Genomic DNA, 26,389 nt, shown 5'->3' on the forward strand with positions numbered 1-26,389 from the left:
TCCTGAGACTCTAACTGGCTGTTCTGGGGTCCCCGTGGGTTACCTGCTGAGTTCTAGGTCAGGCCTCAGAGGGCACACAAGGTCCTAAAGGACAGTGTACATGGGCAGTCTCTTGTTTCCAGCCCCAGCAGGACAGGAGGTGGAAGTAGCTATTAGTCAAAGAGCTGGAGAAGGTGTGAGGGAAGGGAGTGAGTTCTACTAGTCGCTGGGTTCCCACTTCTGGCAATGGGCATAGGTCTCTATTAGGAAATCCTTCACTGACAGCTGGGTCTGGGCTCAGTGGTCCGGAGAGCTCCCAAGGCCTTTTGTGCCCAAGGGTCCAGTAGACCTGACCTAGGTTCTAAACCTGGCATTGCCAGTCACACACCAGCTGGGAAATTGAGTCTGTGCTCCTGGGCTATGGGCGTGATAACTCCTGCCTGGTGTTCAGATCCAGATGTGGCACAGGGGTGTGTGCACCTGTGTATGTTCACATGTTTCTAGAATGTTCTATGGCCAACACGCCCCTGGACTTCTCCTGCCTTCCCCTGTGCTCTGGGGGTGGAAAACTTAGGTCTAGGCAGTCTTGCTGGGGACACTTGGCTCTCTGATCCCAGCAAGAAGCTTTTCAGGATTGGCACAAACAGCTCCACTCTGTCCTCCCAGGCATACCTGCCATCGGATTAGCACGGAGGTGGTGGTATGAGGTGTCACCGAGAGGATGGTGGGTGCTTCGTCAGGGGCTGCAGAGAGAGGCAGGTGGGGCATGCTTGAAAGCTGGAGTTTTGGGTGGGGGTCCCAAAACTCCCTCCAGATTCTGTGGATGCTGGACTGACAGGCAGGTCATCCCATATGCCCACCAACCCAGCTTCTGCAGAGCAGAAGTCCAGGGCGAAACAGAATCCCAAGGATCTCCAAGTTCCTCCCTCTGTCCCTCACTGCTGCAGGCCTTGTTAGGCTGTTCTGTGGGCGCAATTCCCACAGAACCTGGCAGAGGATAAAATGCCCTCAAATGCCAGGCTAGATTTGGGGACCTAAGCCCCCGGCAAAAGCCCCATTGGCCCAATCCTCCTGGGAACTGTGCCCCGGAGGATTATTTCCGTTCATGTTCAAGGTCCCAGAATGCCAGGTGCCCAAGGACGTAGCCAGAGATCAAGAGCAGGAGACCCAAGTGGGCGACGGCACTGACCGGCCTGCAGGGTGGTCAGTGATTCTGATTCCTCACTCAACTCGCTGTCCCCGATGTCATTGGTGGCCTTTAGGCGGAACTTGTAGGACGTAAAGGGCTTCAGCCTGCCAAGGGAATTAGTGTGGTCAATGAGCAAGGTGCCATTAAGTTTGAATTTATAATGTCCTCATCACAGGCCCATGTGGTGAAGGCGATGTGATTCTCCAGTGGTGGCGCTATTTTGGGAGGAAGCTGAGGAAGAAGCCGGGGTGCTGGTGGCTCAGGCTTGTCACCCTAGCTATTCAAGAGACTGAGATCTGAGGATCACAGTCTGAAGTCAGGCTGGCTAGGAAAGTTTGCAAGGGTCTGCTCTCTAATTAACCAGCAAAAAAAAAGCTGGAAGTGGAGTTGAGGCTTAAGTGGTAGAGTGCCTGCCTCGAACAAAACAAAAATGACAAGCAAGTGTGCAAGGCTCTGAGTTCAAACCCCAGTTCTGGCACACACAGACAAAACCATGCCTGCTTCCATTTGTAACAATAAGCCATAGGTCCCCAGAGAGAAGTGACCACCTAGGTCCTGTCCCGGGGGGCTGGCAGTTGCTAGAACTCTGCACCTGCCTCGTTCAACAACCCCATGACCCCCTAGGGCAAGCTGAGCCTCCTCCTCTGGGTTTAGGGAATCTAGTTGGGGAGGGAGAGCTCTCAGGAGAGACCCCACAGGGTCTCTCTACGCTTCCATTCCCCTCTCAACCAACGTCTTCCTTCTTGATTCATCAGGGCTGCAGAGGGGGGAGCGGAGGGAGGAAAGGATTGCTCAAACCACCCGTTCACATCAACTGGAATATATATATATATATATATATATATATTTCCACCAGCAGATTAAATTGAAGGCAAAGTTTCGGAGAAGCTGTGCACCCCATTAAAGAAGATGCTGGCTGGCTGGGGAAAATTGTTAAGGAAGGATGGGGAGCTTTTCACTAAAGAGGGGCAGCCAGGCTCCAGAAATAATTAGGAGCCAGCCCTCATGGCGTTCCGAGGGAGGTGGGGCGGGAGCCATGGAGGAGGGGAGGGGATGACAGGCCTCCTTTGTGAGACGAGCCCTAGACCCTCACCCAGGGGCCAGGACTGGGGGTGGAGGTGCTGGTGTAGCCCCTGTCTCACCTGTCCACGATGAAGGTGGAGGCGTTGTGGTTCACAGAGGCCGAGTGAAGCGCCCACTTGCCGCCAGGCAGCTCTCTGGTCTGGATGGTGTAGTATCGTATGGGGGACAGTCCATCGCTGCCCGGCTCCCAGGACAGAAGCACACTGCGGGCCTTCACGTTCTCCTGCCGTGCCACGGGTTTGCTGGGTGGCTGGGGGCGGTCTGGGAGGCGGTGTTGCGGGGGGGGGGGGAGGAGGGGGAATGGCAGGTGGGTCAGCACTGTTTGGGTGTGATGGCAGGGCTGGACTTTCTCAAAGGAGGAGAAGAGGGTGCCCGGGGACTCTAGCCTGGTACCCCATCTTATCCACCCCACTTCTATGCACATGACCCTTGTCTGGGCTCTGCCAACCCATGCCTTCTGCTCAGAGATTTACCCTCAGCTGCTGGAGTCCCAGGTGCCAGAGGCCCTGAGCAAGAAAGTGCCAACACCCTAGCCTCTGTGCTCTTGCACGTCTGGTGTCTGGCGTTTGGACCAGATGCTTCTAGGGGGTGGGTTGGGGAGTCCTGGGCAGCTTTCCTGGCCTCCTTCCCTCAGTGCCAGGACTTCCTCCCTCTAAGGCATTACCCAGCATCCTCTAGGGGCAAGGATTTTCAGTTGAGAACCAGTGTTTTTGATTCTTCTTGGGAACTTTTCCCAGCAAATCCCTTCCACACCGAGGCTCAGGCTTGCTTTTGAGAACCGCAGGTGCCAGCTTAGGGGCAGTAAGGCAGAGCGTGCCAGAACTCTAGGGTACAGCTCTGAACTGACACCCAGGGAGAAAAGGCCCTGGACTGGGTGGGAAGTGTTCCACTTTTTTTTTGGTGGGGGGTCAGTGGTAGGGCTTAAACTCAGGGCCTGAGCGCGCTATCTCTGAGCTCTTTCATTCAAGGCTAGTGCTCTGCCACTTTGAACCACAGCTCCACTTCTGGTTTTCTGGTGGTTCACTGGAGGTAAGAGTCTCATGGACTTTCCTACCCAGGCCGGCTTTGAACCACAATCCTCAGAGTAGCTAGGATACAGGTGTGAGCCACCAGTGCCTGGCTCATTCACCAACTGTTTTTGGAAGAAACCAGAGCCAAGTAGGGTCCTGTGGTGGAGAACCCCAGCTCAGCTCTGAAAATCGACTACACCCCTCACTGATCATGATGCCAGGAACTGGAGCCCCCTTTCATGCCAGTTTGGACCAGAGTGATGGATTCCTAAGTAGCAGCTCCCAGCTACCCACTAGGAGGCACCCATGTCAGCTGGGAGGGGCCCTCCATTGCTTCCAGGCCTCCCGGGTCCCACAGGAAGTCACCTCTCTTCTCAGTGGTCACCACCAAGGCCTCGGCAGCCTCTCCCCAGCCTTTGCGGGTCTGGGCCGTGATGCGGAATAGGTAGGCGGATTCTGGCTTGAGGCCGGTGGCTGTGTACTGGCGGGCGCTGGGTGCTAGCACCTCCACAGAGGCCGTGTTGGCTGTGGTGGCGTTGAGTCGGTGCGTGATCTGGTAAGCTGGGAGGAAGGAGGGGGAGGGGCAGCCATGGGTGGTCACACTTGTGTCCTTAAGATGCACTTGCGGGTTGCCTAGCATGCACGAAGACCCGGGTTCGATTCCTTGGTACCACATATATAGAAAAAGCCGGAAGTGGTGCTGAGGCTCAAGTGGTAGAGCTCTAACCTTGAGAAAGTCCAAGGACAGTGCTCAGGCCCTGAGTTCAAGCCCAGGACTGGCAAAAAAAAAAAAGATGCACTTGGGCGAGGTGGACTGTGAGGGGTGCAGGTGGGGGTTCAACACATACCATCAGCAACCCCTACATCAGGCCAGTGAGGACACTCAGGCAGGCTGAGACCACTCAAGTGGTGTCAACAAGTGGCTGAACTGGAACTCCAGCCTGAGGCTTTCCAGGTTAAAGTCATCAGTGTCCCTATCTCTGTCATTGGTCATGTGACATGATGGCAGACTAGAACCCAGAGTCTTAGAACAGGTGCCCCCGCTCCCCACTTCCTGTGTACATGTGCCTGTGTTTACTATCTAACTTATTATATTATTTATTTTCCATATATATATATATATATATATATATGTATTTGCAAGTCCTGGGGCTTGAACTCAGGGCCTGAGCTCTCAAGGCTAGAGCTCTACCACTAGAAACACAGCACCACTCTCTGGCTTTTTCTATGTATGTGGTACTGAGAAACTGAACCCTGGTCTTTGTGCATGCTAAGCAAGCACTCTAACCCTAGGCCAAACTACCCCTCCCCCATTTTTCATATTTTTGAGACATATTTTTGTTATGTAGTCTACAGTGGCCTTGAACTCACAATCCTGCTCAGACTTTTTTTTTTTTTTTCTGAATACTACTTAAAATTGTTGGGGCTAGGAATGTGGCTTGGTGAAGAATGATTGTCTAGCATACATGATGCATGAGGTCCTAGGTTTGACTCCTCAGTACCACATAAAAAACAACAAAAAAAATGAAAACTATTAAAAAATTTCTTTTCTTTTTTTTTTTTTGATACAATCTTATATTTGGCCTTGGCTTTTTTTTGGTCAAAGCTCTGCCATTTAAGGCATGCCTCTACTTTGAATTTTTGGTGTTTAATTGGAGGTAAGAATTTTACAGACTTTTTCTGCCTAGCTGGCCTCGAAGTGAGATCTTCAGCTGTCTGCCTTCTGGGTCGTTAGAATTATAGGCCTGAGCCACTGGGCATCTGGCTATTTTTAACTTTTGAGACACAGTGTCTTTATGAGGTACTGATGCTGTGGCAGGAAGCAGGGTTGTTTAAGTTTATGTAGCTGCTGCTTCAGCCTGGATGTGTATGGTAAGGGAGTTCAAGCGTGAAGAGAATCACCTTTCGGATTCACAGCCTTTTTCCCATGCAGTGCGGCCCTCTGTTGGTCCCACTATGGAACAACTGCTGGGTCTACTAGATGGCCCATTGGCTGGGGACACGGGGAGGCACAGAGCCAGCCATTGGTGCTAAGAGATCTGAACCTTGCCCTTGCACTGCTGCAGCCAATGTGACAGGCTGACACCTCCAGCAGGAGAAATAGGATTCAGGTCTCATCTTTAAGGAGGTACTTTCTGAGATACCCCATCTCTTGCCAACAGGAAAGGGTCTCAATGGCAAACTACTTCCTCCTTCTTGGGGCCCAGAAAGGGTCTCAGACTTACCCAAGATGATGCCATTAGGGGCGGCAGGGGGCTGCCAGATCAGCCGCACAGATGTGGTCCTCACCTCTGGGAACAGGATGCCCATGGGAGGTCCTGGAACTGGAGGGGACAGAGGATAGGGAATGATGGGGATGAAGGTGCCAGCCCCAAGTCAAGCACAGCAGAGCGGCTCTGTGGGATGGAGGGGCTAGGGCCACTCAGTGGGTGTTTGCGGAGTGCTGCTCTGAGCCTGGTGCTTAGTTCAGAGCCAGGGGCAGGAATAATGATATCAGTGAGTTACCTACTCTCAGAATGAATCCCAACCCAGCAGAGGCTCAAGGCTTAGAACTTAGCTTTGGGTCTGAGCTGTATTTAGTGGCTTGAACTTGGTGCCTCCCACTCTCCCTTCCCTTGCTTGCTTGCTCATTCGCTCACAGATGGTACTCTATTTGAACCAGACCTTCAGTCTGGCATTTTGATGGTTATTTGGAGATGGAGTCTCTCAGACATTTTTGCCAAGGTTGAATTTGAACCCCCACCCCCACCCGCCATGAACTCTAGGTTCGTCCGTCCTTCCTTCCTTCCTCTCTCTCTCTCTCTTTCTTTCTCTCTCTCCTTCCTTCTTTACATCTTTCTTTTTATTTTGTTCATGGGGCTTGAACTCTGAGCCTGAGCTCTACAGTTCAAGGATATTGCCCTACCCCTGGCCCTGGGCACTGTCCCTGAGCTCTTCAGCTCAAGTCTACCACCTTACCCTTAGCCAAGCACCATTGACTATTTTCTAGAGGTTAATTGGAGATAAGAGTCTCTGGTCCTTTGGTATCTGGGCTGGCTTTGAACCTTGATCCTCAGATCTCAGCCTCCTGAGTAGCTAGGATTACAGGTCTGAGCCACCACGCCCAACTCATGCTTTCTTTTTAGAAATCATTTTATTTTATTCAGTTCTGGGGATGACACCCAGGCTTTACCCTTGTTGGACCAGTGCTCTTCTACTGAGTTCCACCCCTAGCCCCATGGGTAAGGAGGCAATGGAACAGAGCCCAAATAACTCTTTCCAGGTTTCATGCTGCAATTCTAGAGTCCTAGAAGCCCCATTCCTTGACAGTCCCATCCATGGTTCCAGGATCTGGACAGACCCACTTCCAAGATCTCCCCATCTCTCTAAGGGTAAGCTGTGTGCCCCAGGGTCCAGAGATACCCTTGGGGATATTGATAGAGATTCAGTAGTGCAGACGGAGAGAGGGTGTGAGAAGCGGGAGAGGAGAGGGGGTCAGTGCTGGCGAGGGTGGGAGTTCATCCTGAGATATGCATTCCAGCAGGGAACACCAAGGAGATTTGCAAACGCAAATGTGGCCTTCTAGGTCATTATACAGCAGGAGACTCGAACATATTTAATTTAACAGTTCATTAGCTTGATTTATAGCTTTAGAATATATAGACATATGGTATTTGGCCTTCCTTCTGTATTTCTCTCTGGACCCTGTAAATGTTTGTGCTGGGGGAGTGGTGGCAGGATGGCGTGTAGGGGGAAGGAGGGACATGAGGCCTGTGTGTCAGCTTGTGCTGGTGCACAGTCCCTGTTCCATATACTCAGCCTACAGAGGGACCAAGGAATCAGGGACACACATATGGTTATTGTTGATCATGGGGCTTGAACTCAGGCCCTGGGTGCTGTCCCTGAGCTTTTTCACTCAAAGTTAGTGTGCAATCCCATTGAGCCACAGTTCCACTTCCGGTTTTCTGGTGGTTTTGGAGCTAAGAGTTTCACAGACTTTGAACTGCGATCCTCAGATCTCAGACTCCTGAGTAGCTAGGATTACAGGTGTGAGCCATGGTGCCTGGCTACATTTGTTTTTTAACATCTACTTGCTCAGGGGTTGGGATTCCTGAGGGACCAAAGGAGGACGGAGCAGGGTATGATGGCTGAGTGAGCTGCAGGGCAGGAGGAGGGATGGGTGGGGACGAGAGGCAGGCTGCTCCTGTCTTCTCGGGCCTTGTAGGCATTTGGACTTACCGTCATCCAGTGTGCGCTCGAGGATGGGAGGGTGGCTGGGGCTGCCGTCTCCCATGCGTGTGAAGGCCAGCACTCGGACCTCGTACAGCACATACTTGCCCAAGCCTGTGAGCTGGGCACTGCGAGATGCGTTGCCTTCCACCAGCCAGAACCGGGGCTTGGCATCTGAGTCCTTCTCTTTATACACCACCTGCCAGATGCAGCACAGGGAAGGGCCTTAGCCCTAGGCCTCCTCCCACTAGCACCTGGCCTGAGTGTCATCTAAGACTGGAATGTGGGGGGTGGGGGAAAGGGTATGTGCAGGAGGCAGACTTGGGCTCATTGACCCCCAAAAGGACATGGGGTAATTGCAAAGTTGGCAATCATGGAAGACCTAGACTCAGGCTAGAGGCTTGAACTCTGGGCTTGGACACTGTCACTAAGCTCTTCAGTTCAAGGCTACTGCCCTACCCCTTGTGCCACAGCACCACTTCTGGTTTTCCAGGGGTTAACTGGCATTCTTTAGTGCCCGGGCTGGCTTTGAACCATGATCCTCCTGAGTAGCTAGGATTACTGATATGAACCACCAGCGCCCGGCTGAGGCTTATTTGTTATGGTGATTGCTGTGCAGGGAGCCGGCAAATCCCTCAAGTCCACTCTAGGAGGAAGAGACCCTAAGGACCGGAAGTCCCTGACCCCCGTGATACTGAGACCCACCTTGTAGCCCAGCACAAGCCCATTGCGGTCAGCCTCGGGGATCTCATTCCAACGCACCAGCATGCTGCTGGATGTGGTAGCCAGTGCCGACACGTTGGTGGGACCAGAGGATGGGACTGTGGGAGACAGGGTAGAGAGAGGGAACTGAGGACCCCAGCTTCACCCTGCAGGGGAGTGAGATGGAGCAGTTCCATGTTGCCTGCTCTATGGAAGAAGATGGTGGAGATGAGCCCCGAAATATCCTACATGATGTTTTTGGGTTTTGAAATGCTTTGCCTCCCTCATTATTCTGTGCACAGCCTAACTTTAGATGATGAGTTAGCATTTCCTGCCAGCATTGTGAGGAGGGGTGGGCTGGAGACACGCCAGAGCCATCTGTCAGTTTTTCCTTTCTTTCTGATGGTAGCAGGGGTTGAGCTCAGGGCCTGGAACTTGCTAGGCAGGCACGACACCATTTCAGACATGTCACCAGTTTGTTTTTGCTTTTAGTTTGTGTTTCAGGTAAGGTCTTACACTTTTGCCCAAGTTGGGGCCTTAGACTTCAATCCTCCAGGGTAGCTAAGATTATAGACATGTAATACCAATACCTGGTTATTGTTGTTGTTCTTTTTGGTCCATTGTGGGGCTTGAATTCAGGGCCTTGATGTTATCCCTGAGTTTCTTCTGCTCAAGGCTAGCACTCTAACAGTGGGAGTCTCACAGCTCTACTTCTGGTTTTCGGGTGATTAATTGGAGAAAGAATCTCACAGACTCCCTTGTCGGGGTTGGCTTTGAACTGTGATCCTCCAGTCTCAGTTTCCTGAGTAGCTAGGATTACAGGCATGAGCCACCTGCATCTGGCTGGCCTGGCTGTTTGGAGATAGGATCTTGCTAACTTAATTTCTTTTTTGACAAGGTCATCCTTGAACTATGATCCTCCTGTCTTTGCCTCCTAAGTAGCAATGACAGGGGTGAACTATCACACCCGGTCCTCTGTCTGTCATTTTAAAAGTAACAGGAAAGATCCACAGGGCACTGGGCCACATGGACAAATGAGAGCTGCTTCTGGTTCACAGTCCTTGGGTGAACCATTACCAGGATCCTAGGAACTTCTGGGAGGTGTTTGTGGAATGTTCTGAGAGTTGGCCTCCCCTAAGCCTCCATGTCAGACTCCTTAGGTACCACTGGTATCGGGTTAAAGCAAGGACAGATAGGTGCCAGTTTTGGATAGTTGAACAGCTTGACTACCCCAGAGTTTCTGATGGTGGGAACAGGGGCACAGATACTGGGGGACACCAGAATGTGGCAGGAAGTTCTGTCATGGCTGAGCAAGCTGATCAGCTTGATTTGGGAGACTGGATGCAGCCTCAGGTATCCTTGGATGGCTCTGAGGGCAGAGAGACAGAGTGGTACCTGACTCCCGGGTCCTGCCCACCACCATCGGGCTCCAGGGCCCGCTCCCGATGGCGTTGAAGGCCTGGACCTGGACACGGTACTCCGTCCACTCCTCCAGGTCCTCGATGGTGTATTCCCGCTCCATGCGATCCTGGACCACGTGGCTCAGCATCTTGCCATGGCCATCTGACCGGCTGTACTTGATCTTGTAGCCCACAGACTCTGGGTTCCCGTTGTATTCCATCTCTGGGAGAGGCTGCAGAAGGCAGGAAGTGGGATGTGCTGGGAGGGAGGCTTCCCTTTGTAGGAGGGACTGCCCAGGATGGGGTGAGGGTGGGGGCTGTGCCTCCTCTTCCAGGGGGCTTTTGGGGAAACCCACATGACCTTGATCTGTGAGACTGGTTCCAGAGCCTGCTGGCCCCTCCCTGGTTTCCTTCACTTAACAGTTCTGTGACTGAGCATGAGCCAAGCTGTGTGCTCATGGCAGGGGGTGGGGGAGAGGGAGGATTCCTAACCTCCCTGAGCCTCAGTTTTCTCAGCTATATATTGGGGGTGATATTGTGTCTTGTAAATTTCCTGGTAGGAGCAAAGAGGACAGGACGTATAAACACCGAGATTGCTTGGCACTTGCCATGGGCAGATAGTGATTTCTAGCCCTTAATATCCAGTGGTATATTTGATCCTTTGGTCACAATTGGTTACCAGGCATCTCAACAGATAAGCAATGAAGAAACAAAGGAAAAATTTAAATAAATAAATATATATATATATTTATTCGTAAAGAGAAATAAGCGTAGCTATGTGATGTGTGGTGTCTCGGAGGTATGACGGCTGTGTGGTGGCCAGGAGAAGGGGACGTCCCACCCCGCTGCCCACAGGGGAGCCTCACCATCCAGCGAAGCCACAGGCTGGTCTCACTGGCGGTGCGCAAAGTCACATTGGCCGGGGCCATGTCTGGGGGTGCCTGGAGAGTCTGGATCTTTCTGGAAGGCTGGCTGGGTGGGCTGGTGCCTACGATGTTCACTTGGCGCATGCGGAAGCTAGGAGGGGATGAACCGGGTGGTATGACAGCTGCCAAGGCCAGCCCCTGCCCCGGGGCAGCTCTCACCCACTGCATGAGGGTCTTACCTGTAGTAGGTGAAGGGGTTGAGGTCGGGCACCTCCATGGAGCGGGCATCGGGTTCATGGCTGAGTTGGTGGATCAGCAACCACTCCTCTCCCTCCCCGACCATGCCCACCTGGAGGAGGGGCATCCTTAGATCTGTGCAGTCTGCAGGGCTGAGGTGGATGTTCTCATCCCCCAGCCCCAGGGAAGGCCTTGGTTTAAATCTCAGGGCTCAGCAAAAGGACACCATCTTTCTATGCCCTCCCAGGTGATTGCAGGTGTGGCTCTGAGCCCTTTTACATCAAAACCCCGAGGAGTGCCAGGCACCGGTGGCTTATACCTGTAATCCTAGATACTCAGGAGGCTGCGATCTGAGGACCCTGGTTCAAAGCTAGCCAGGGCACAAAAGTCCCTGTGAGACTTTTATCTCCAATTAACCACTCAAAACTGGAAGTGGCTCAAATGGCAGAGTGCTAGCTGTGAGCAAAAAGTGGCTCAGTGCTTAGGCCCTGAGTTCAAGCCCCAGAACTGACAAAAAAAAGGTAAAACCATATATATATATATATATAGTTATCTATATATAATATAAATGTTATAATATATAATATATAACCCAATATATATTTAATAATATAACCATTATATAATATATAACAAATATATAATAAATATAATACATAATTTTTTTTTTTGCCAGTCCTGGGCTTGAGCTCAGGGCCTGAGCGCTGTCCTTGGACTTTCTCAAAGCTAGAGCTCTACCACTTGAGCCTCAGCACCACTTCTGGCTTTTTTTGTATGTATGTGGTACCAAGGAATCGAACCCGGGTCTTCATGCATGCTAGGCAAGCACTTTAACCACTAGGCCAAACTCCCAGCTCCATAATACATAATTTATATAAATATAAAACAAACCCCAAGGAATGCAGTCAGAATCCTTGGGAGTGTGTGATAGACCCAGCCAATCAGAATCCCTGGAGGGGAGGAGCTAGGAACCTGTGCTAGATCCATCCAGTCAGAATCCCTGGGGGTGGGGCCAGACACTGAGCTAGAACCTAGCCAATCAGAACTCCTGGAGGGTGGTCCAGGAACCTGTGGGTACAACAAACACCACTGCCCATCAAACCTGCTAAACCTGAATTTCTGGGAGTAGAACACAGGTGTTGAACTTGTGAGTGCTCCCTGACAATTCTGGGGTGCAGAACTGGGAACCACAGGTTAATTAAGGTGCCGCAGGGCAGCAACCAACTCTTCTCCAACAATGAGCTACTACTATACCCTGGAGGGGACTGGTCGGGGTGTTCTCATGGACAGGTGAGGTGCTCTGTGTTAGGTCCGCCTGGAAGAAATGACTTCTTCCCTTGGCTCTCTCCCCCTGCACCCTGGAAATCCCCGCCCAGCACCTGTAACCCTGGCAACTGGCATGCCTGGGGGCAGTGGGAGGTCCCCCAGTCTGAGGCATTTCCCCATCCTCTGAGATCACATCCACTTCCGCTGTGGCTATACCCCTCCCCCTATTATAATCTCTCACTTCCCCCCCCATAAGCTCTCTTGCTTGCCTGACTCCATCTTGGGCGGCAGGAGTCTGCTCTTTCCTCACACAATAAACCCTCTTCCCCTGAACTGCGCGGAGTTTCCTTTCTGCAGACCTTACACTTTGGAGACAGGCTAGGGAGCTGTGTGTGTTTTGGGTATACAGACAAACCTCAATTACTTGATTAAATAAATTTTCAATTTTACACTGATATGAAACCAACAGATATTCAACAGATACACTTGTTGGTGGCTAGTCTTAGCTCCTCAGAAGGCTAAGGTTTGAGGATCCTCGTTCAAAGGCAGCCTAGAAGAAAAGTCTTTGAAACTATTTTCTCCAACCAACGAACATAAAAGATGGAGGTGTGGCTTAAACCGTAGAATGCCAGCTTTGAACAAAAAAGCTAAGCCAGAGTATGAGGCCCTGAATTTAGGCCCCCATATGGAAACACACACACACACACACACACACACACACACACACACACACACACGCACACAACTGTAACAAGCATTTCTAATTTAGGCTATTTTCAACTCACAGTGGATTTACTGGGATGTGACCCCATCCTATGTAGAGAAGCCACCAGTGTGTGAAAGTTCACACTAACTGAAAGCACATTAAAAAAAATATATATATATATACACTCAGGGTTCCAGGTCTGTCCAGGACCGAGGCAACAGTGCGGGGTGGAGGTGGAAAGATCTGGATTCAGGGATCCCCCTTCTCCCACAGAAGGCTTTTTACCTGGGCTTCCACCAGCCAGCGGGAGATGGAGGTCTTCCCATCATAGCCCGGCCTGAACTGCAAGGTCACGGAGCGGGGGCCAATGTTGGAAATGCCCAGGTTGGTGGGGGCACCTGGGAGCTCTAGACATGGACGACAGGACAAGGAGGAGATCAGGTGAGAATGACTTCATGTGGCATGGAACTTTGGGGGCACAGAAGGGGAAGCCCCATCATGTCCCATGTCGGGTACAGCCGAAGCCTCATGTGCCAATGTTGGCTGGGAACTTGTATCTTTCAGAAAGTTACATTCATGGAGGTTAAGCCAGATTCGGGGGGGGAGGCAGAGGGCACCTTTCAGTGCCATGTAAGCCAGAGCTCTCCTGGGCAGATTTGGGTGTGGGAGAAATGGTCACAAGACCACACAAACCCAAGCTGGGCTCAGAGAGAAACCAAAGAGGCTCCATCTCTCTCTCCATCCACATAGCCCTCTTACAGCCCTCCCACTGTATACCCAGGAATGGCTGAAGGAGAGAGAAAGGACGCAGTTCCTCTTTCCCAACCAGAAACCTCAGGCTCTTGGAGGCTAAGTATGAACAGAAGGACCACACATTCTGGAGTTTGACTGTGTGAGTGTGAATCCAACTCCACTCTCCAGAGGCTGTGCATCTTTGGGCAAGTTAGCTATTCCTCTGTGTCTCAATAAAACGGAGATGGTAATGATTACACTGACCTCAGGGTTGATGTGAGGATATCATGTATAAAACTCTTAGTTCTGGCATGGGGAGAGCTATCGAAACATCAGCCTTACTGGCTCTGAACACAACCACAGGGTTATCTAGTCCAATTCCTCATGTAGGGTGTACTGACGGATGCCTGTAATCTCAGCTGCTTCATGAGAGGGAGAGATTCAGATGATGGTGGTTGAGGGCCAGCTGGGCAAAAAGTTATTCAGACTACATCTCAACTGCTGTGCCAAGAGTCTTGAGTGGCGAGAGGTAGAAGCAATGACGGGGAGAGGGGGCTCCATCTGGAGACTTAGGGGCCAGGAATTGTGGTTGTTCTGGCTCTGGGTCCACACAGCAGGAGAGGAGCAGGAAGGAAAGCCATCATGTCCCACAAGACAGGGTCCCCATCAGAACAGAAGCCAGGAGTGTGCAGGGAGCAGGAGAGGGGCAGGAGGAGGCACCTACCTGGAGGCACCCCAGAGGAGATAGTGGAGGCGGAGACCTGGCCCTGGCCCTTCGATGTCATGGCTGCCACCTCGATGGTATAGGTAGTGAGTGCGGTGAGGCCGGTGACCCGGTACTCCAGGGTGATGTTGGGTAGGTAGTGGGTCACACGGGTGTTGGTCCGGTTGTACTCCTCCCAGGAGATCCGGTACCCTGGAGGGAGCCCACAATAAAGACATAAGCTGGGCTGGGGCCATCCGCTGGCCTTGCTCTACTTCCTGCTCTCTGTGAGACTCCCCATTGAGAGTGAAGGAGTTCCAGAGGGAGTAGTGGCCCATTTCCAGCCGAGGCCCAGGAGTAGCCTCATGGGAGGCCACTGGTGTGTGTGTATGTGTGTGTGGGGGAGGCGGTGACGAGAGGAGAGGGATCTGGTCAGCATGGTAGCCCTGGGGGTCCCCTAAGACCTGAGATCAAGGAAGCACCACAAGTGGAGGTGTCGGCTGATCCTCTGTGTGGTTGCTAAGATGTGGGGGTCACTGGAGGCCTCGATGAGAGATGGCTGACCTCCCCCCACCCCCTTTCCCTCCCCACCCTGCCCCACCACCCTCTGGTTCGGGAGCCCCTTGGAGCCTACCTGTGAGGATACCATTCTTCTCTCCTGGCTCCTGCCAGCTGACCTTCAGCGAAGTGTCCAGGATGTCACTGAAGCTTAGGTGTCCCACGGGGCCTGGCACTGTTTCCCAAAAGGGCCCCCACCCCCACCCAGCACAAGGTAAGAGCCAGAACATGAACCCACTGCGCAGGATAGCCATGTGGGCCGGGGTGGGAGGGGGTCGGGGCTGAGGAGGGCGGGAGCACCTACCATCCTCATGGGTGCGCACCAGCTGGGGGCTGCTGCGGGGCCCGTCCCCCGGGGTGGTGAAGCACAGCGCTGAGGTGAAGTACTCGGTGAACTTTTTCAGGCCCGAAACAAAGCCCACGTGGATGCTGTCTTGAAAGTTGGGCCTGGCGGTCACCATGGTAACCTCCTCTTCCTGATCGGGCTCCCAGGCGATCAGCTGAGGACAGACCAACAAGAACCTACCACAAAAGCCCTCCTAGGCTAATGCAGTGTCACCTTCTCCCAGGAAAGGGAGCAACAAGGCACTGGAGCCCTGTCCTGCCTGCCATCAATGGAAGGTGCTGGTCCATTACTTGAGCCAGTGACTCTAGGCATGGAGTTAGATGCCCCCATGAGAGGACTTGCCCTGTCATGCCACAAGGAGCTCTGCCCCAGAGCCAGCTTCAGACTCTTCAGGCCCAGTGCAAAACTAAGACTTCTGTATTAAAAACTTATTTCTAAGCTGAGTGCAGGTAGTTCATGCCTCTAAGTCCAGCTACTCAGGAGGCTAAGATCTGAGGATCAGGAGGGTTCTTGAGACTCTTATCTCCAATTAGCCACCACAAAGAAAGCTAAAAGTAGAGCTGTGGCTCAGGTGGTAGAGCATGAACCTTGAGTAAAAAAGCTCAGGCTCAGCCGGGTGCGATGGCTCAAGCTTATAATCCTAGCTACTCAGGAGGTTGAAATCTGAGGATTGCAGTTCGAAGCCATCCCCGGGCACTAAAGAATGTGAGACTCTTATCTCCAATTAATCACTAGAAAATGGGAAGTGGGGTTGTGGCTCAAGGACAATACTCAGACCCAGAGTTCAAGCCCCATCACACACACACACACACACACACACACACACACACACACACACACACACAGATTTCCAACTAACCTCAGCACAGCAGTTGAGCAAACTTAGAACTTTCTAAGCCCCGGGGCCCAGGGCTTTACATCCCAGAGGCAGGCTGCACACCATTTATTTACAAATGAGCAAATGGGGAAATGGAGGGTCAAGAGGCTGAATGACTTACAGCCAGGGACACCTGAGGCTCCCAGTTTCCAAGTCCTGATCTCATACAGCTCTCCCCCCATGGGTTGGGCCAGTGTCCTCTTTGGAGTTCCCCAATGCTCATATCGCATAGAACTGGGAACTTTAATTTGTGGGTAATTCTGTCCCCTTTGCATTTGTTCCAAGCTGATATTTTCAATCTGATATTTTACATAGAGGTGAAGCGTCATCAAGAGACCCTGTTCCCATCTAAAATCCATCCCTTTCTCTCTCATCAACCTCTGTACCTGCTTCCCATTGGCTGTTGATGCCAGCTGCCTCTCCTCCTAATTCTACCTCCTGCTCACCTTCTGCTCTTGTTTTCTGGGCTCTTCATCTGTCTCCAACAATGACAGCTGGTCTCCAAGATTTCCTCATTTATTTGAAGTTGATTAAATAGCAATTAATGATGAAAAGCTACACTCGAGAAGCTTTAATAAGCATGGTATTTATAGATATAAAACAATACCACACCAATGTCTCCTGATTAACTCACGCCCTGTAACAATGCTTAATCCTCTCTTTTTCAGGGCCCTGTGTTTATAAAGATGTTTTGAAATTTAATTGGTATTGTGGAAAGATAGCCTATAGCAAGTTAATTAGACACTAATTAGACCCTAAAAATACCAATCAGAAATACTAAGTGGCATTTAATAAGTATGTTAAATATCCTCTTTATTTCAGTTATCTTGTTTCATAGCAATTAAATTGCCCCAACTTCTTTGGAGTAGATGAAGAAATGAGCTTGATGTTTTAATTTAATTTAATTAATGTAAATTTGAATTAATTATGCTGTTGGAATTAATTGTGTAGAGTGTTCCCCAGCAAGTGTAAAATTTGGGTAAATATTATTTTATTGGGCTTAAGTTAATTATAATCACCATCATTTCAAAAAATAAAGGCAAAAAGAATGACTTTACAGGTATCTTAAAACAGTGTGACTGGGCCTTGTCTACAAAGATGATTTGTAGGAGATGATAAGTGAAGTATAGTATGGAGCGTAAACAGACTTGGTCCTACAGTTCCCAAGACGGTGGCAGATCCATAACTTCCAGAGTTGGCTTCAATATATGCACTATGGGGTATGGAGCTGTAGGATAATGAAGTTCCTGACACTCCTGGATGCTACGGTTTAGATACAAAGTCACATGTGTTGACAGTTTGGTACCCAGCTGGTAGATCCCATCATTGAGAGATCACTGAATTATGAGGGTTCTCTGTTAATCAATGGATCATCCATTGATGAATTGACAGTTGAATGGCCTCAGGAGGTGGGGCCTGGTGGCAGGAAGTGGGTTGCAGAAGAACTCTTCCAGGAAGAACTGGCCCATCTATTTCTGTTTCCTGGCAGCCAAAGGTTAGCAGCTCTGCCTAACCCCCTTGGTTCCCTGCCATGATGCTCTGACTCTCTCAGGTCCATAGCAACCATAGACTGATGAATGCATATGAACAGAGCTGGAGAGAGAGAGGGGGGGGAGAGGGGGGGAGAGGGAGGGGGAGGGGGAGAGGGAGAGGGAGGGGGAGAGGCAGAGGGAGGGGGAGAGGGAGGGGGAGAGGGAGGGGGAGGGGGAGAGGGAGGGGGAGAGGGAGGGGGAGGGGGAGGGGGAGAGGGAGGGGGAGAGGGAGAGGGAGAGAGGGAGAGGGAGAGAGGGAGAGGGAGAGGGAGAGAGAGAGTGTTCATCCTAGGGCTTGAGTTCAGGGCCTGGGTTCTGTCCTTGAGCTTTTGTGCTCAAGGCTAGCACTCTGCCACTTGAACCACACCTCCACATCAAGCTTTTTTTTTATTGGTTAATTAGAGATAAGAGTCTCGTGGACTTTTCCTATCCAGGCTGGCTTTGAACCTTAATCCTTAGGTATCAGCTTCTTGGGTAGCTAGGATTATAGAAGTGAGCCACTGGTACCTAGCTAAATAGTTTGTTTGTTTGTTTGGTTGGCTTTTTTTGCCAGTCTGGGCTTGAGCTCAGGGCCTGAGCATTGTCTTTGGGCTTTCTCAAGGCTAGAGCTCTACCACCTGAGCCTCAGCACCACTTCTGGCTTTTTCTATGTATGTGGTACCAAAGAATCCAACCCGGATCTTTGTGCATGCTAGGCAAGCACTCTATCACTACGCCAAACTCCTGGCCTAAGTGGAGTTTTTACCCCAAGTTTCTTATATTCATTGAATGTTTAGGGAGCCAAAATCTGATAATAGAGGATTTCTTTTTCATTTTCAACTAGGAAGCCAGGAAGAAACGATAATATTTTCCAATCTTCATTTTATAATCCTTATGGAAATAAATCACACAGAGCTGCTGATGGCTGCCTGAAAGGGACAGACAGACTCTGTGCCTTCCAGTGGGAAAACACAATACCACTGGTTTTTTTTTTTGGCGGGAGGGGGGGGAATAAAGCCTCCATCAAACGTGAATCTGACTGGTCTCCCGCTCTATATGTCAATGAATGAAAATATGGCTTTCCAAGGACAAGTTCAACGACCCCTGTGGGGATGCAATCGACAAAATCCAGTCTGGGGAGAAATTCTACAGGACAAATGACTGCTTCTTCTCTAAACAAATTATGAGCCAAAAAGGGAGAGAAAGAGATGAGAGAGAGAATCTATAGATCAATTGAGACCTTAAATAAAAAACCAAATAGAAACTGTGTGAACTCCATTTAGACCTAAGCCAATCAGTGGCAGAAGGAATGTGGCACTCAGAGGGATTAGAAGACTGGCTGGAAAGCTAATGACATCAGAGGGATTGCTGACATTTGTAGGAATCGTAATGTGGTTGTTGTGGTTGTGTTTTAGACCAAACCCATACCTATTATCATTCCCTATTTGTGGATGACATATATGGCCTGGAAGTTGGTTCAGAATATTCTAGGAGAGTGGCCGAGGGCTGGGGATAAAGGGGCACAGTTGTCTGTGAGTTAGTAATCTTTGAAGCTGGAAATGGGCAAATGGGGTTCATTATTGTCTCCCCTCTACTCTTGGTATCTGAAAGATTGCACAATTCAGAAGGGAAGAGAGGAGCTGAGTGCTGATAGCACACATTTGCAATCCTAGTTAGGATGCTGAGATCCAAAGAATCATGGTCCCAAGTCACGGATGGCTGGGCAGATAAGTCAGAGATATGGAGATCCTCAAAACAACAAGTGAAAAAACAAAGCTGGAGGCCAGGAGTTTGGCCTAGTGATAGTGAGCTTGCCTAGCACGCACCAAAACCCAGGTTTGACTCCTTAGTACCACATACATAGAAAAAAGCCAGAAGTGGTGCTGAGGCTCAAGTGGTAGAGCTCTAGCCTTCAGAAAGCCCAAGGACAGTGCTCAGGCCTTGAGTTTAAGCCTCAGGAATGGCAAAACCAACCCAGCAACCAAACAAAACAAAAAACTAAGCTGGAGGAGTGTCTTGAGTGGTGGAGCAAACAGCTGAGCAAGTGTGAGGCCCTGAGTTCAAACCCTGGTACCACTGAAAAGGCAGGTAGGCAGCAGTGATGGTACATACTTGTAATCCCAGCATTCAGGAGGGGGACGCAGGAGGACTGAGAATTTGAGGCCAGCTTTGGGTGCATAGTAAATCTGAGGCTAGTCTAGATTAAATAGTGAGACCCTGTGTTAAAACACAAAACAAACAAAAATACAAAAAGCTGGGGGGAAGAGTGGGGTTGTTCTTACTGCAGGCACTTGTAAAGACAAACATGCTTTTTTTTGCCCTCCTGTGATAGAAAGACTTAGGATAGGGGAAAAAAAAATCTCTACTTTCATTTATTTGTGCTATAAAATCTCAGGTTATAGTCCTTATTTTGCAATGAAAATACAAACATTTTAGTTTCTATTTTTTAAAAAATTTTTATTTGTGCCAGTCCTGGGGCTTGAACTAAGGGCCTGGTCATTGTCTCTGAGCTTCTTTTTCTCAAGGCTAGTGCTCTAACACTTGAGCCACAGCATCACTTCTGTTTTTGTTTGTTGATGTGATACTGAGGAACTGAACCCAGGGCTTTATGCATAGTAGGCATGTACTATACCATTGAGCCACATTCCCAGCCCCTATCTTTGTTCTTGTTGGTTGTGGGGCTTGAACTCAGGGACTGGGTGCTGTCTTTGAGGGTTTTTTTTTTTTTGCCATTCCTGGGCTTTAGCTCAGGGCCTGAGCACTGTCCTTGGACTTTCTCAAGGTTAGAGCTCTACCACCTGAGCCTCAGCACCACTTCCAGCTCTTTCCTATGCATGTGGTACCAAGGAATCGAACCTGGCTCTTCGTGCATGCTTGGCAAGCACTCTACCACTAGGCCAAACTCCCGGCCCCAAGTCTCTGAGTTCTTTTGCTCACATCTAGTACTCTACCACTTTGACCCACTTCTGGTTTTGGGGTGGTAAGAGTCTCATGGATTTTCCTGCCTGGGCTGGCTTTGAACCATGATCCTCCGATCTCAGCCTCTCGAGTAGTTAGGATGACAGGCGTGAGCCACCGATCCCCAGCAGTTTTTATCTTTTTGTTTTTTTCTTTTGTGGGTTGTGGGGCTTGAACTCTGGGCCTGGGTGCCGTCACTGAGCTCTTCAGCTCAAGGTTACCACCCTTTCAGCCCTATCTCTGGGTCTGGGTGCTGTCCCTGAGCTCTTCAGCTTAAGGCTACTTCCCTACCCCTTGAGCCACAGCCCCACTTTCCATTTTCTGGTGGTTAATTGGAGATAAAAGTCTCTCCATCTTTAGTGTCCGGGCTGGCTTTGAACTGCAATCTTCAGATCTCAGCCTCCTGAGTAGCTGGAATTACAGGTGTGAGCTACCATTCCCAGCAGCTTTTTATCTTTTGATGGTTCTGGGGACCGATCTCAGGGCCTCATGCATGCTAGGCAGATGATCTCCCACTTGAGCCATGCCTCCAGCTCTTTTCTGCACTGGTTCTTTTCTGGGTAGGGTCTTGTTTTCTGCTATGGCCAGCAGTCCCTCCATCTCCTGCTCCCCCTCCTTCACTCCTCCCATTACCCCAAACCCCCCAAGGTGGATCGAGGCCTCCGTACCTTGTAGCCCTGGTTGATGCCATTGATGAACTGGGGGCTGGGGGCAGTCCAGGTGAAGCGGATGGTGGTGGAGTTGGTGGCTTCTGCATGCACATTGCCCGGAGGGACCGTGGGAACTAGAGGGGGCGGGATGAAGGCACAGGTGGGGAGGGGGGGCTGGTCAGTCTCAGTGCCATAGTAGGAATGGAGAGGAGTCTGTACAGATGCTGCTTCTACACTGTGTCACTGCCTTGCTGGCCATGAAGACTCAGGGTACATGTGTGTCTTATTGTTAGTTCAAGGTCAATGAAACTGTCCCCCTCCCGGCCCCCAGGGGCTGACAGTTTAAAGGCAATTGACATGTCACTTATTATATGCAGGATTCAGATGAGTTTCAGGTGGACTGTGGACTGTAAGCTATCTCTTCATCTAGGTAGCTTCACAGAGGGTCCATGTCACCTTGAAATCTGTCCAGTCCCTTCCTACCTCACGTCCACCCTGACCTCATCCTCCTCTTCTTCTGTCCCACCTGCCTGGAGGGAGCCAGGCACCAGTGTGGATTCCCCTTAAGCACAGTGGCAAATCCTAAGGCAGGATGCTCAAGGCAGGACAGGGGAAGGAACTCACAGGCCTGGCAGGCTGAGGCCTGGAGAGCAGACATACCTGCTCCTTTTAGTCCCTGTCTGTGTCTACCCACCTCCCTGCAGCGTCCACTCGGTGACCTTGCTGCTGTACACGCCCAGCCCTGCACTGTTGTAGGCGGCCACCTCAATCTCGTAGTTGGTCCAGATGATGAGATCCTCCAGAAGCAGGTTGTTGACATCCGCATCGGTGATGTTCTTGAACTGGTACCCGACAGGCAGCCCGGCCAGACAGTACCTGATGGGGAGTGGAGAGGTGGGGCATGGAGGGCATGAGGCCACCTACACAGCCTTGCTCTCAAGAAACAGCTTTGAGCAGCCCCACTGACTTCTAGAAAGTTCTGTGACACATCTGTGCTACCCAATAGGTCAGGGGCTCTTAGCCTGTCCTTAATACAAGTGAGGAGTTGAGTTTGACTTCGATGAATTATTATTATTATCTTTTGGTGACACTTGGGGGTTTTAACTCAAGGCCTTGTGCTTACTAGGTAAGTACATTCTTTACTACTTGAGCTATGCCCTGTTTGCTTCTAGTCTGTTTTACAGAATTTTTTTTTTTGGCTGGTCCTGGGCCTTGAACTCAGAGCTTAGGCACTGTCCCTAAGCTCCTTTTGTTCAAAGCTAGCACTCTATTACTTGTTCCAGAGCTCTACTTTTGTTTTTTGTTTTTGTTTTATAATTTACTGGAGATAAGAGCCTCACAGATTTTCCCACCTGGGCTGGCTTTGAACTGTGATCCTCAGATCTCACTTTCCTCAGTAGCTAGGATTGCAGGTATGAGCCACCAAGGCCTGAGTCAGAAAACATTTTGAGAATTTTTCCCTCTGTTGGCTTCAGACAAGGACCCTTCCATCTCTGCTTCCCATATAGTGATTTGTTGTTGTTGTTGGTCATGGGGCTTGAACTCTTGGTCTGGGTACTGTCCCTGAGCTCTTCAGCTCGAGGCTACTGCCCTGCCCGTTGAGCCACAGCCCCAGTTCCCTTTTTCTGATGATTAATTGGAGATGAGAGTCTCATGGTCTTGTTTTTAAAGCCCAGACTGGCTTTAAACCTTGATCCTCAGATCTTAGCCTCCTGAGTAGCTAGGATTACAGGCGTGGGCCACAACTCTTAGCTATAGCTATGTTTTTTTTCCATATATTTCTTATTGTAATTAATAGAAGTGTTACATTATATTCACCAGATAGAAGGTGCATTGCTTCACATACATTAATACCCTTACTCATGTCATGGTCCCCATTTCCCTCCCCCCCCCGCCACTCACGTTGTTTTCCCCCCTTCCCTACCCAATTTCAAATAACCAATCAAGCATATATACAATATATCAGATAACCAGCTGAAATACTGTAACAATATGAGATAACCAAGGGACAGCAAAAGAGATGAGAGATAACATAGTACATTAAGGACAACAATCACTCATTATATGGCTTCTGTTTCTATATCCTGGAGGTCCTTCCATTTAACGTCATACTATATGGCTTTATAGGTTCTGTTCTATTGTAAATCTCTGTATAGCTGTGTTTTGAAATAAGGTATGGATAATTTTTGCCCACGTTGGCCTTGAACTATGATCCTTCTGTCTCCACATCCCAAGGCAGATGCACCATGCCCCACCCATGTATTCTTAAATAATTTTACACATAGATGATTGACTGGATAGCACACCTCTAGGGATGTGTCTAGACTTTTCTTTCAGAGCCAATTCTGGGACTCAGGACTTTGAACTCTCACTTGGCTTTTTGGCTCAAGGCTGGTGCTCTACCACTTGGGGCCACATCTCCATGTCTGGCCTTTTGCTGGTCAACTGGAACTAAGTCTCAGACTAACAGACTTTTCTTCAGGCTGGTTTTGAATCTCCATCTTGCGATCTCAGCCTCCTGAGTTGCTAGGACTTCAGGCATGAGCCACAGTGGGACCCAGTCTAATTTGAATTTAGGAACGGTCTATTTTGGCAACTTTCTTTCTTTCTTTTTTTTTTTTTTTTGCCAGTCCTGGGCTTGAGCTCAGGTCCTGAGCACTGTCCTTGGACTTTCTCAAGGCTAGAGCTCTACCACTTGAGCCTCAGCACCACTTCTGGCTTTTTTCTATGTATGTGGTACCGAGGAATCGAACCCGGGTCTTCATGCATGCTAGGCAAGCACTTTAACCACTAGGCTAAACTCCCGGCCCCTTGGCAACTTTCTTTAATCTAAGATTACAGGTATCTTCATCCAAGGATTCCTGACCGTCACAGTTTGAAGCTCTTCTAGAAGTCTAACCTAACCCTTCCTGCCACGGCATGCACATTTCTCATTAGAGAGGGAGGATTTTCCATGAAGCTGCTGTGTTTTCGAGGCCATCCTCATCCACCCGCAGCCCCTTGCTGTGTGTCGCCTGGGGTGGAGGCCCCCTTACCTGATGAGGTAGCCTTTGAGGACCCCGTTCTGGTGGCTCTCGGGTGGAGGCTGCCACTGGATCATGATGGACTGGTTGGTACGACCGCTGGCAATGACATTCTGGGGAGGGGCTGTGGGGGGCTCCTCGGGGAGTGAGATCCTGCGTGGGAGACCAAAAGAGAATGTGGACTCTTACTCATCGCCTCTGGGGGCTGCACACCTCAGAAGTGTGTGTCATGGGGAGGGGCTCCACCCTGCTCTGTCCCTGGATCTGGTTCTGTATATTTGCTGTGTGCTGGCTAAGTCATTAAATGTCTCTGAGCTTGTTTTCTTTCTTTCTTTCTTTTTCTTTCTTTCTTTCTTTCTTTCTTTCTTTCTTTCTTTCTTTCTTTCTCTCTCTCTCTCCTTCCTTCCTTTCCCTTCCTTCCTTCCTTCCTTCCTTCCTTCCTTCCTTCCTTCCTTCCTTCCTTCCTTTCTCTTCTCTTCTCTTCTCTTCTCTTCTTTTCTCTTCTCTCCTATTCTCTTCTTTTTGCCAGTCCTGGGCGCTATCCCCGAGCTTCTCAGGGCTCAAGACTAGCGCTCTACCACTTCAGCTACAGTACCACTTCCGGCCTTTTCTGTTTATGTGGTAGTGAGGAATAGAACTCCACCTCTAAGCCAACTTCCCAGTCTTCTGAGCTTATTTCTGTAAGAAGTTTGAGAATACCCATTGGCTTCTCTCCTCCCCCCATTTATAAAATACCACCTGTGTACAGCTGAGGGACACAGGCCTTGTTTTCCCATTTGTGGCAGAAACTGCAGTTGGTGCTGATGTGGGCAGGGCTCGTTCTCTAGTCTAGAAGTGGGGATGTTGCGGTACTTCCTTTTCACTCACTGGCCCACTGAGGGCGGGCCTTAATTTGGCTCCTTGTATCTGAGCAGCTGAACACCAGGCGGGGTGGGTGGGTGGGCCTGGGGGTGAGCACAAAATCTCCCCACCCACCTCCTGGGGCCCAGCATCACCACCCCCTCTCTGCTGCCTCCAGGGCACATAGTGTTGGATGGAGCAAAGTCCATTTTTTATATCGCTGACACTTATCCATTAAGAACAAAAGTTAATTATTTTTGATGGATGTCCTTCCCCTTTTTGTTTATTTGTAGGCTTTTCCTCTGTGATGGATAGCTCTCCACAAAGTATTGAGATGCCCTTGGTTTTGGAGAGCCTGATAAGATGGTAATTTAAACTTTATTCCTGGCAACTCAGAGCCATTACCTGGGGGTTCCTTAAGAAGATGACTTGGTGCTCAGAGAGCCTCAGGGTGACAGAAGGTGTGGGGGAGGGCAGGATCCCCTACACCTTGAGCCTCTTCTCCCCTGCTGTGGCTTTCAAAGGGCTGAGGCTATGGGTGTTAGGTGTGCCTTCCTTGGTGCTGAGCGCCTTAAGAGAACAAGCAGACAAACTGGGATTACAGGCATGAGCCACCATGCTGGGCCTGGAGGGCATCTTTTGAAGAGCTAAGTGCACAGTTTTGGTGTGTGTGATTTCTGGCCTCTTGTATGATGGCCACTTTGCCACGAGTAGTGGATGTTTGTCCTACTAGGTGAGCTGGATAGAATTTGCCTTCTCATAAAGGGCTCTGAGATGCTTTGATATGGATCACCTGTTGTTTTTATTTTTCAATGCCCATCATGTAATGAGAAGCTTTGCTGGGACCTCCCCAGGGTCTGGCAGGAAGCAAGGTACTGAATGTGGAAACCTGAGAAGGCCCTACAACTCTCTAGAACTACCTGGATGGCTGGAAAGCACAAGGAAGTAAGGTCTTTGAATTTACACAGTGCATCATTAACAGGCATTTCAGGAGCTGGTTTATGCTTACCACACACCATGTTTTGTTTATAGTGCTCTGCCTGGGGCATCTTACTTAATCCCTCTTATATCCTTGTAAGCGTTAGCATCCCCATTCTACAGGGAGACAGGTCATTGGACCGAATGGCACCCAGCCAGGACTTACACTGCAGCTCAGCCCTGCTCTTCATGCTAGGTCCAAGACAGGCAGTGTCTCCAGTAGCTCCTGCCCCAGATGGTGTGTCAGATCCCCCATTCACCTGTCAGTATCCCTGCTAAACTGTCCTCTCCCGACATCGTTGACGGCACAAAGACGGAACTGGTAGGATCGTGCTGGGACCAAATTTTTGACCATCACTGAAGTGGCTTCAGGATCCACGCTGGCCAGCAGGATGGTCCAGGGAGCATCTGCAGACACAGGGGAGAGGGAGGAGGGGAGAGGAGGGGGGTGGAGAGCTGGCTGGGACAGGATTCCCACCCTGCAGTCTCAGAAGGGGGTTACACTGGCAGGAGAGTGAGTGCCTTGCTCTTTCCACTTAACCCAGTAAGGGCTGCCATGTGTATCA

The 26,389-nt window shown here is 50.2% G+C and overlaps 1 protein-coding gene across 2 annotated transcripts in view; it reads right to left on the reverse strand.

Moving 5' to 3' along the window:
• Positions 1–26,389, reverse strand: part of Sdk2 (sidekick cell adhesion molecule 2) — a 98,068-nt gene that overhangs the window by 35,653 nt on the left and 36,026 nt on the right. For both annotated transcript variants that reach the window (XM_090350214.1, XM_090350213.1), the window contains exons 13-30: positions 26,084–26,231; positions 24,018–24,158; positions 21,677–21,858; positions 21,001–21,116; positions 14,945–15,140; positions 14,717–14,815; positions 14,104–14,295; positions 12,933–13,054; positions 10,678–10,787; positions 10,439–10,589; positions 9,568–9,805; positions 8,176–8,291; positions 7,480–7,669; positions 5,487–5,585; positions 3,628–3,822; positions 2,311–2,512; positions 1,169–1,272; positions 652–722 (exon numbers count right to left, since the gene is read on the reverse strand). In XM_090350214.1, coding sequence (XP_090206340.1) covers positions 652–722; positions 1,169–1,272; positions 2,311–2,512; positions 3,628–3,822; positions 5,487–5,585; positions 7,480–7,669; positions 8,176–8,291; positions 9,568–9,805; positions 10,439–10,589; positions 10,678–10,787; positions 12,933–13,054; positions 14,104–14,295; positions 14,717–14,815; positions 14,945–15,140; positions 21,001–21,116; positions 21,677–21,858; positions 24,018–24,158; positions 26,084–26,231 — 2,672 coding nt within the window. The remainder of the gene's footprint in view (positions 1–651; positions 723–1,168; positions 1,273–2,310; positions 2,513–3,627; positions 3,823–5,486; positions 5,586–7,479; positions 7,670–8,175; positions 8,292–9,567; positions 9,806–10,438; positions 10,590–10,677; positions 10,788–12,932; positions 13,055–14,103; positions 14,296–14,716; positions 14,816–14,944; positions 15,141–21,000; positions 21,117–21,676; positions 21,859–24,017; positions 24,159–26,083; positions 26,232–26,389) is intronic.

This window comes from Megascapheus bottae, chromosome 17 (assembly GCF_031878675.1).
Source record: "Megascapheus bottae isolate mThoBot1 chromosome 17, mThoBot2.hap1, whole genome shotgun sequence".
NCBI lineage: Eukaryota > Metazoa > Chordata > Mammalia > Rodentia > Geomyidae > Megascapheus > Megascapheus bottae.